Here is a 12087-nt window from a genome sequence, read left to right on the forward strand (position 1 = left end):
CACAAGGGTGAAAAAGTACTCGTGAGGGCATTACGAGTATCAAATCTTCCTGGGGGCATTTGCGCAAAGTTGATGCCTGTTTTCGAAGGCCCGTATATCGTGAATAATGAAAATGGGATAAATAGTTATGAGTTGAGGCACAGGAACTCGGAAAAGATCCGAGGAATTTATAATATTCACGATGTATACAAATATCACGAATAAAAGACAGAATTACATGAAGTAGATAGTAAGTTAGGATATAAGACGTAGATTAAAGTAAGGAAATATACAGGGAGTTGGTTTTGCCTCGAGAAAATTTATTTAAAAATGCAGATAAATTTTATCGAATACAAGGCGGGGATTTGTTATATTTCTATTTGATATGAAAATTAAAATTTGATAATTATAAACAGAATTCAATTTAATATAAAATATTTTCAATTTTCTCAACCACGGGCATATAAATTTAGAACAACCTGTATACAACAAATTGTTATATTTAATTTTAAGAAGTGATTAAATAAGACTCAAGTGAAATCGTTAATAGGTCATTATCGTTGTTCGCGGAAGGATCGATCATTAGCCGATGCTAAATAAGACTAAATTTGTATATAGTAGAAAGTAATTTTAGAATGGGAATTAACTATTTTCTTTGAAATCCATTAAGCATATTTAGAAAGTTTAAAAATTGGTTTTGAGGAATACTGCGAATGAGAGTTGGTGGTGGAATTTTGATTTGTGAATCTGGAAGGGATATTTAGAAAGTAGGGGAATGAATGACAAATAGAGAGCAGAATGTTTTGAGCTGTCGAGAAGTGAAGTCGAGTAGTAGACGGTAGTGTACGGAGAGTGAGAAAGCCGGTGTAGTTCCGTGAGTGTGGAGTATCTATCGTAGAACAAGAGGTAGGCCAGGTTGAGAGTAAAAGAACCTCCTTGAGCCAAGAGTTCCCGGTAGCTGATTGCAGTTTCGAAAAAGGTAGAACACAGCATCACGACAGAAGCAGGAAGCGAGAGCTATACGAGCTAGTTTCAGAGGAGAACATTACTGGAAGCCAGGACGAGGTTTTGATTGCAGCCAAGGATAGCAGGAAACGGGTCTTGTGTGCAGACATTCTCAGTTCACCAGAAAAAGGTCAGTCTCATTTGTTTGGACATGAATGTATGGGTTTTTCGTATTAAATACCACATTTAAAATTGAAGAAACATAATCAATAATATCAGAAAAGCTTCATCAAACTTAAATAGCATTGTTGCTAATAAATCATAATAGTTAAATGTTAATAAAAACTTTCAATTGGAAACCAAAAGGAAATAAGATTCCCATGTGTAAATGTTATGTTTAAGAATAATAAGATATAGCAAATATTAAGCAGTGATTGCCATTTAAATAAAATAAACAATATTTTGATTACAATTGTAACCCATATGTGTTATTATTTTACTCTTTTCTTTCCTATCCCGATTAGGAACCATTAAGAAATACTTAGAAGCCACGTATGTAAGTACTTAATTTTATAAAAAGCCCTGAGATTGAAAACATATTGATATATGATCTGGTAAATTAATTAGATTATTATTAAAGCATTGATTAAATTAAATGACATATAAAATTATTATCTCATATCAATAATCAAGATCACAACAATACATATTGTTATAAAACTGTCTTTTTACGTGGTTGACTTTACTATTTTAATATTTATGTTTTTTTAGGCACTAAGTTTAATTTTAGTTGACTTTATTTATTTTTAATAACTTACTTCTAGACAAATGAAAAACAATGAATTTATACCTTTTATTTTACAAACTAGGATAAACACTTAACATTAATTAATTTATTAGAAAATACTACACTAATTTTATTCCTTACAAAATAACCACGGCTTTATTATAATTTATTTACAATTTATTTCGCGAGGGCTACAAATTTATGACTAAACTCTAATTCCAAAAATGTCTCTTTATATAGTTATAAAATTAATCTACTGATTTCCAGAAAAATCGAAAGGTACAATTACAAGTAAGTATTATTTACAGAGCAATAAAAAAAGGTGTATGGTAAACAAGTGTCTCGCCAACGGAAAAGGGTCAGACAGTCAGTCGCCAGAATCTTCGGGATTTGACAGGGCCGGCCTGGGACCGTGACAATATAAAATTACAATTACAACTACTATGAGTTAAAAGTTAAAATGTGTGATTTAAAAACTCATACACAGAATATGGTTCTAAATCCAATAAAATGCTTTTTATTTCAGTTCTAATTATATAATAATTCTGTTGCAATTTAATTCTAACAGGTAATTTGTTAAAAAAACTTATACACGAATATGTAGGTGCTCTCTCTGTTGCGACTAGCCTATGTATAGGGAAATTGAGCCCTACATACCTAGTGGGTATGCTGTGTTTTGGCTCAGAATGTGTAAACCTATCCCTATTCTTGAACAGGAACAGTAAACACTCATATAATATATAAAGCCCTCATATATATAAATAATCCTAACTCCTTAAATTTTCCCCTACCGGTCCTTCCAGCTTTTATCTTGAGCATTGTTCTTATCGCTCTCTTCTGAGCAATGAATACTCTATCAACATCAGTTCCTCCGCCCCAGAAAATAATACCAAATCTGAGCACTGAGTAAATGTTTGCAAAATAAACTGTCTTAAGGTGTTGTAAATTCAAATACTTAGACATTACTCATAATGCATAACATGCCGTGTTGATTCTTTTGTGAACAACACACAGATGCTCTGACCAATTCAGATGTTGATCTATGTAATCCAACTCAACCTCCTCTGGAATTATCTCATTATTTTGCTTTGTGTGAAAACAAACACAGTTAGTCTTCTCGGTATTTAAAACCAATTTATTTTTTAAGAACCAATTCTGAGCTGTTTTTAAGTGATCTAAAGAAATACTCATTAACATTAGCATCAATGTTTGAGGATCTTCTGAGTATTTCTTCAGATCACTTAAAAACAGCTCAGAATTGATTCTTAAAAAATAAATTGGTTTTAAATACCGAGAAGACTAACTGTGTGTGTTTTCACACAAAGCAAAATAATGAGATAATTCCAGAGGAGGTTGAGTTGGATGATCAAACTGTTGTATTATCAACAAATTCTTGGGTATTTACATAGATCAACATCTGAATTGTTCAGAGCATCTGTGTCTTATTAACATTAGCATCAACGTTTGAAGATCTGAAGTATTTAAGTATGGTATAAGAATTTTCTAAGCGAATTACGAAAGTTCTAAGTGCAACCAAAGTGGTTGAAACACTTTGAATAAAAACAGGCTTATTTTGCCCTCTTATTTTGTATTTATTGCTATTTTACAGAAAGGGTAATAATTTAAGACATTTTTAATCAGTCGTTTATCATACAAAATTCAATTATCTTTATTTTCTTTCGTTATGAGTTTGTTCCAAAATGAATCTTTTTAAAGTTATAAGCAATGAAAGTAGAAAAAAATCGATATTTTTCGAAATTTTTAAATATTTAAATTTTTTTATTAATGTTCCGGGCCTATTTGAGAAGGAGCATAAGTCAATTATTATTATTGAAGTTGTACCTAACTTTATCTGCAAAAATCCGAATGCCACCTCGCACATCCAAAAATAGACATTTTTTCACAGATCCGCCCTAGTCTATTATCACTAAAGACCGGATTATATGTTTTTTGCATATCGATAACCATCAAAGATACAATCAAACGCTTCAGGATGTGGACGAATTATGATAATTAAAGGCGTTTGACACTAATTTAATTTTACATATTTAGAATATTTTCTGTTTTTTAACATATTTTGATGGTTTGAACATATTTTCGACCGTTTGACATATTTTTAACATATTTTGGCATATTTTGACATATTTTTGGCTGTAAACAGCTTGACACAGTTAACCATGTAACAATGGTTAGGTTTATAAATGATGCATTCATGAACTTTTTCCTTCCCGACATTGTTCCAGCTAACAAAATCTTGCTTATGGTTTCCGATGCTGCGTCATACATGGTCAAATCTGACCAACAACTAAAAGTTTTATATCCCAATTTAATTCATGTGACGTGTTTGGTGCATGGTTTAGACAGAGTGGCGGAAGAAATTCGAAATTCATTTCCTACATTTAATAGTTTAATTAGCAACGTGAAGAAAATATTTGTAAAATCGCCTTTAAGGATTCAGATATATAAAGAAAAATTACCAAATACTCCTTTGCCACCGGAGCCTATAATCACAAGTTAGGGAACATATTTAAAAGCTGCCTGTTTTTATGCGGAACATTTTCTCCCTATAAAAGAACTAATTTTATGTTTTGAAGAAACAAATATTGGTGCGATTTCAAAATGCAAATCAAGTTTAGAAAACAGATCACTGCACAATGAGCTTTGTTTTATTAAATCGAATTATGAATTTGTTTATAAAACCATCCTCAATCTTGAAACTGAATCGTTTCCACTACAAGAGTCCCTTAATTTAATTCAGAAATTTAAGGAAAACGCTGAAGAAGTTTCTGGAAGAATTGGACAATCAATAAATAAAAAATGGATTGAAACTTTACAGAAAAATAGTGATTTAAAATTATTATTACAGGAAGCAAACCAAATTATTTGTGGCGATTTTGATGTCAATACCAATTTAAATGCGGAGATTGTTAATGTTTGCACCAATCACATCAGTTGATGTTGAACAAAGATTTTCAACATACAAATTACTACTAACGGATAGGCGGCATAATTTTACTATTGAAAATATTTAAAAACATTTGATTGTGAATTGTTTTTATAAGAAGGAATAAAATGTAGAAACGTAAGTAATAGTAATAGGTACTAAATAGGTATACATTCGTATATTTAGGTTAATTTTGTCAATATATGTACTTACCGTTATTTAATAAAACTTTTATACATTTTTTAATGCATATTTTCTTGTTACTTTAAAATGTTTTTCACATATTCCACATATTTGGAACATATTTTAAACTTTTAGGGAATATTTTCAACATATTTTACTCATATTTCAGACATATATATGCACATATTTCAGTCAAATCAGGAACATATAATCCGGTCTTTAATTATCACATGCTTCACTTCAAATTGTGGTTGCAAAAATGTCAGGTGACGACTCTAGTCATGTATGGAGTGAATACAAGCAAGCTGATAGCCAATATTAAGACCAAACAAACATCACTAAAATAAGAGATCAAAACGCTCACTGAAATGGTGACTGGGCATTGTTGTATAAGAAACCACCTATACAAACTAGGTAAGGTTAATGAACCATGGTGCATAAAGTGCATAATGGAAGAAGAAACTGCCATACACATACTATGCTATTGCACTGTGTTAAGTGATGCAAGGCAGGAATTAGAGCTTTGAACCAGAAGAGATCCTAAAACTACCAATAAGAAAACTTTTGGCCTTCGTTGAGGCCACATAACTTATTAGGGAAAAAAACAAGGTATGATACAAAGGTCTTATGAACAAGTGCCAGAGACTAACTAGTCTCGCCTGATCATAGACGAAGAAGAAGAAGAATAAGCAAACAACAAAATAACAATAATACTTATATCTAATAATAGCTATGGATTGTGTGTACTAAAAAAAATATTAATAGCAAACCTAACATTTGTTAACACATTCATGGTCATGACTGCATATGAAGTCATTTACTCCATAAGAATATGTGTATACAATGACAGTTGACAGTGTGTCTGTAAATGTGTTAATAGCTTAATGGTGTCTAGTCAGAGAATTTTTGATGTATGGAAACACTGGAACAGGGGAAGTTTTAATTGTGGAACTTGCTTTTAATTGTGAAACTTGTCATCCTGACAAGTATATTATTACAATTAATCAAACTTTATATTATATATGAAAAAATGTTTTTCTGACAAATATGTTGGGCATTTTAATAAGTTCCACACATAGAAAATGTTAAATGACAGGATTTATGTTGGTGATAAATACACACACCGGCAAAATTAGCCGAACACTTTAAAAATGGGACATGTTTGATGTCTCGGATTTCCTAAACCAGTTGTCCGATTTGAGTGATTTTTTTAATATGTTATAGCCTTATCATTTAAGAATATCGGTGTAATAATATTGTTCGTAGGCAGGTAAATGTCATTTTATACCGGGTGTTACAATCATACTGTATTTTTTCCTTAAAGTTCGGAGCACTCTGTGGAATATTCTAGCCTATATAAAATATTAAAATTAAAACTCCATTGTAGCCTTAGGCTTTCTTAACATTTTCTTATTTGGATCATTTGCTTAGGTTGGATAATACAAAAGTTAGGTACTTTAACAACTAGTCACGATTTTCATCAATACAGGGTGTTTCTAAATAAGTGAGACAAACTTTAAGGGGTAAACTACATGAAAAACTAATGACCGTTTGCTTTATAATCATATGTCCGCAAATGCTTGGTTTCCGAGATACGGGATGTTGAATTTTTTCTTTCAAACTGATGATTTATTTATTGCTCTAAAACTGGTTGAGATATGCAAATGAAATTTGGTAGGTTTTAAGAGGTAGTTATTGCGCATTTTTTGACATACAATTAAAAAATTTATTTTTACCATTGGCGTGCATTCGGGATATATCTAAAATGTTTATACCCGTATGCACGCCAGTGGTGAATATAAAATTCTTAATTGCATGTCAAAAAATGTGCAATAACTACCTCTTAAAACCTACCAAATTTCATTTGCATATCTCAACCGGTTTTAGAGCAATAAATAAATCGTCAGTTTAAAAGAAAAAATTCAACATCCCGTATCTCGGAAACGAAGCATTTGCGGACATATGTTTATAAAGCAAACCGTCATTAGTTTTTCATGTAGAATTACCCCTTAAAGTTTGTCGCACTTATTTAGAAACTCCCTGTATTGATGAAGAAGATGACTAGTTGTTAAAGTACCTAACTTTTTTATTATCCAACCTAAGCAAATTATCAAAATAAAAAAATGTTAAGAAAGCCTAAGGCTACAATTGAGTTTGAATTTTAAAATTTTATATAGGCTAGAATATTCCACAGAGTGCTCCGAACTTTAAGGAAAAAACATAGTATGATTGTAACACCCGGTATAAAATTACATTTACCTGTCTAGTATCAATAGTATTACACCAGTATTCTTAAATGATAAGACTATAATATTTTAAAAAAATCACTCAAATCGGACAACTGGTATAGGAAATCCGAGACATCAAACATGTCCCATTTTTAAAGTGTTCGGCTAATTTTGCCGGTGTGTGTAGCAGTCAGATTTTTGCTTGAGAGTTTAATGAAAAGGTAACAAATTAATTGGAAATTCTGTCCGACAATCAGCCCTGTGATGGATGACCGAAGTTATCGTTAACGTAAAGTTATCCTGTAGTTATGTTATAACCATCGAATTGGTGTGATGTATCATACTTAACTTAACTATTTGCGTTATTTCTTGACAGTTCTTGAGTTATCTGGTCACTTTATAATGCGACGTTAAACCTCAAGTTATGAGATAACTCTGTAGTTATGCAAGGTTAGCTTCATCTTTTGACTTGTTTTTAGACAGAAATCAAGTGAATTTAGAAGCTAGTAATTTAATAATTAAGAATAGAAGGGTAATACAATTTTAAAAATTATACAAAAATCAAATCGGGTGATTAAGTTGAAATTTTATTTTAAGTACCTACTGAGCTTTCTATCCAGAGTTGCCAGATATTTTATAAATCTCCCACTTAGAAACTGAAATTCCCTGAAATTGAAGCTCAAATACCCCAAAGTCCCCAAATTTAAATTGTTGCTGCATTTTAATAAATTATTAGTCAAATGAAGAGAACAGTAAAGCAAAATTCATATTACAATATCAACGAGGGCCATGGAAATAATTCATAGTTCCTATCGTCTTCGATTATATAGGAGTATAATATACAGTTCTATGTACATTCGCAAATTTAATTTACCATGACCCCTTAAAATCATCCATAATTTTCCGCCCCCAAAAAATCCCACTACAATTTCTGCTTAGAAAAATTTCAATAGACGCTTTCAAATTAACCCAAAATTTTGGGAAAATACACCAATCTGGCAACCCTGTTTCTATCTACTGTTTGAAAGCAACTTAGAAACACCAACGAACCCAAACAGCTGTTTGCTGTTCGGTCATCGGCGGTAGCCGACGACGGGTATGTTCGGAACAATCTCTCGCGCTCACTCCAACTTGTACTATTTGTACATAAGGTTCTCTTTGTTACTTCAAAATTTGTTCCTCAAAACTTCGTTCTAATATAACGTTGATGATATAACTATCTCATAACTGCGAGCGATACATCACACCAAATTTTACCTATATAGTTATGGGCACGTTATTCCTGAGAGTTATCTTAACTTTAACTCAAACGTTAAACTTAACTTTGGTCATCCATCACATGACTGAATATACATGGGACGTTTTCGTAGTCTGACATTTGAAACCTGTTCCACAATTAAAACTTCCCCTGTTCCAGTGTTCCCGTACATCAAAGTTTGTCGGACTAGACACCGTTAAGCTATTAACAAATTTTCAGCTTGCTATTAATAATTTTTTTTGGTACATGGGATCCAGGGTTATTAGTTCCAGAGTCGTAAGAGGGTAGGACCTCTAACAATTTGAAATTTTTTACTGTTTAAGTTAGTGTCTCACCTGAATCATCTTCTTGTGTTTCCGTTTTCACATCTTCAACATCTTTTATATCTATTTCTGTGGATAACTCACTCTGCATATACCGTACGTCTGCACTAGTAAATCCAGTATCACATTCCTCAATTTCTTCCTTAATTATTTCTACCTTAATATCCATTATATAATAATGTGCATGTATCAACTCAAATTGTTTTTGTTTGAAATCGTAAATCAATATTTAATAATCAAATTCAATAACCCAAAAATAAACAAATCTTTGTCTTTGATTGACTTGACAATTTGACAACAATGACAACGGCAACTGACAACAAGAACATAACCTTCACACACCACTTCTTGGTTGCCAATGGCCCCGTGTCTTTTATCATCCAGTTACGGTAAATCAGTAACGTTGCCAGTTTCGTTAAATTTCAAGATGTGGACATATTGAATGAATAGCAAAGAATACATATTTATGAATATTCTTTTTCTCATGATCATCTTTCAGTGCGTCACAGTTTTCGATTTCTCTCTAACGCATTAAATTGTATGTGACAGAAAAAAAGGCACGTCTGTGAATACTTCGGTAATTATTCTAGTTTGGTGATTATTCTAGTTGTCGATAGATGGCGCCATAATCAAAAAAGAATTATTTATTAAATAAAATAATACTATTATCAATATAATCTGTACAATTTATAAAACTATACAAATGAAAGAAAATACCATTTTATAAATGCAATAGACACAATTGATTTGGTTTTATTCCAAATTGAAAATAAAATTTGACAACTGTCAGATTTAACTAAAATGTCACGTTAGAATAAATGTCATAAATGTGTATTATCACGGACTTACCTTTTTTTCTATAATTTGTGACGCACTGAAAAATGTTCATGAAAAGGAGAATAGCATCATGATACTATAAGGGCCAGTTGTTCAATCAGTACTTAACTCATGGATTAAGTAAACAGTAATTAAATTTAATCTAAAGATTATTTTTTAAGAAGTTGTTCAATGTTAGTTAACTTTCGGATTTATCCGATGAAGCGGCGACAACGTTGCCAGTTATTAATTAACGACTTGGAACAAACTTTATCATGAAAATTGTACATAAAGATGTGTTCTGTGTTATAAAGTTGATTTTTGACATGTAGTGTTTAGTACATGTCAACTACTACTGACAGAGATTTTAATTTTTAATTTACATTATTAAAAATATTTAAAATGGAAGAAAGTATTAAAAGTACAACTGCTAACTTTGAGTAAAAAAACATGTAATGTTAATTTTTTAGCTTATAAAAATAATTCCTATTCCTTCACAAAAATTACATTAAAAGTTTTTCCAATTTGTTTTTACCTGATTTTTACACATAATGAAAAAAAGCGAAACTTCTGGAAATATGTATTTATAAATAATTAATAACTATCATGCATAAATTTGTATAATGTATTTGTATTTTGTAAAGCATAAGTACCTATACACTGAGAGATCTTATTTATTTTTGTACTAATATAATTTTTTTAAGAAACACATTTTTTTGAAGTCAAAAAAATTATATTAAAAACAGCTAAGAAATATTCGTCCTCTGTCATATATCTCTGTCATCAAAATAAAAGAGAAATAGCCATTATTTTTAGAGACACGAAATTGTAATAGATTATTAGTTATTACTGCAAATCTTATCTACGACTGAAAATTTATAGAAAGAACAATTCAAAATACATACATATCTAGCTAGTGCAATAACTATGGTTGTTCCAATTTGGAATTTTCTTGAAAATATTTAATTTAAAACCAGAAAGTAAGGTTACCAATCTTTAGTTAACACCATAGATATATAATCATAGATATAACAGAATAGATTAGGCCAGTTCGAAAAATAGCGTAAAGGCTAATTTTCACAGATCCGATATCCGAAGACACGAAATACGAATTTTTTTCGTACGATTATATTTGATTGTCGTATCCGAAATTTTTTGACATTTGTGTAATATGTCAGATTATTCCATGGATTGATATTTGATACAAATGTTTGCTGTTGGATATTGAACAGGAACAGATAGATAGTTTTATTTCGATTTTATTCTTATTATTGTTTGGATCATCATGGATTCGTCAAATTATCTGTTTGAAGAGGATAAAAATGTGAGTTATTGTTAGAAGTACCATCACATCCATTTATAATTAACTGTTTTTAATGGGAAATAAGCCACAATTTTACTAAAAGTAAAATCATTTTTTTTTTATTAAAATTGGGGCTTATTTCTCATTAAAAATAGTTAATTACAAAAATGCCACAAGAAAATAGTTTCAGACCAACATCCATTTATAATTACGATTTTGTTGTTCCATTTCAATATATCAAAAACATAAACACTTCACAAGTTCAAGACATTTAAGATAGAATGTCAACAGTGTCAAAATTCATCCGATTTCGTGCAAAAGTTAAAATAATTTTAACTTCTTCCGATGACTTTTTAATTTCGTACGAAAACCCAACTGTCACCTTTCAGCCAATGAAATTCTCTGAAATTTCTATCGTATCATCGTACCGTCGGACATCGGATCTGTGAAAATCCACCTTAACGCGGAACAGTTCGGGTTGGTGGTCTATCTATCTCTCTCTACCGGCGCTTAGCTTTCTCTCTCTAGCATATGATGGCCGCCGCCTGTGTGTTACTGTCGTTCCGTTATTCCCACCTCTTGGTAGATACGCTCACACTCGCATGACAGACAAAGATAGCTAGACCACCGTACTTGATATCGGCGTTACACCCCGATGCATTGAGTGGCATATGACTAGCCTGATCTATTTTCTTTACATATCTCTGTATATAATACTCTAGATCAGGGGTTCTCAATCTGTGGTACATGTACCACTGGTGGTACATTTCATTAGATGCGGTGGTACACAAAACGCGAAACCACAGTGAAAATCCAGCATATTTGTAGTTAATTAAATTACCTACCTCCATAGATACTTCAGTTAGGTGGTACCAAAAATAATTGTAAGCATTTTGGTGGTACATGGCTCAAAAACATTGAAAACCACTGCTCTAGATTGCGCCTTACGATCTTAAAATGGGTGACGGTTGTGACAGAGATAAATGAGGATATTTGGTCGGTAGTCTCTTTCTAATTCAAGGGGAGTATCGACGAGTATCGACGACGTCACTATCCTACTCTGTCGTCGAGTATTTTAGATGGTTTGACAGTTCGAGCGGATGGCGACGAGAACTGGTCGTTTGTCTTCGGACGTGGATAATCCTGGTTCGAATCCCATACCAATCTTTACTTTTTTTATTTTTTATTTAATCAATATTGCGTTTATTAGATATTATTACATCTCTAAAGTAAATCTATGCAAAGAAATATATAACAAATAAGAAAAACTGTGTAGGTACCTTGGTACCTATAGATTTTTAAAAATATAAAAGCCAATGTT

The 12087-nt window shown here is 31.5% G+C and overlaps 1 protein-coding gene across 6 annotated transcripts in view; it reads right to left on the minus strand.

Annotated features, from left to right (window-relative positions):
* The window catches only part of LOC126892201 (zinc finger protein 664-like), a 114888-nt gene extending 105340 nt beyond the window's left edge, over positions 1-9548 (minus strand). For all 6 annotated transcript variants that reach the window (XM_050661702.1, XM_050661699.1, XM_050661704.1 and 3 more), the window contains exon 1: positions 8660-9548. In XM_050661702.1, the coding sequence (XP_050517659.1) occupies positions 8660-8816 (157 nt within the window). In that variant the 5' untranslated portion in view covers positions 8817-9548. The remainder of the gene's footprint in view (positions 1-8659) is intronic.
* Between the last annotated feature and the right edge of the window lie 2539 nt (positions 9549-12087).

Source organism: Diabrotica virgifera, chromosome 9 (genome assembly GCF_917563875.1).
Source record: "Diabrotica virgifera virgifera chromosome 9, PGI_DIABVI_V3a".
NCBI classification, from domain to species: domain Eukaryota; kingdom Metazoa; phylum Arthropoda; class Insecta; order Coleoptera; family Chrysomelidae; genus Diabrotica; species Diabrotica virgifera.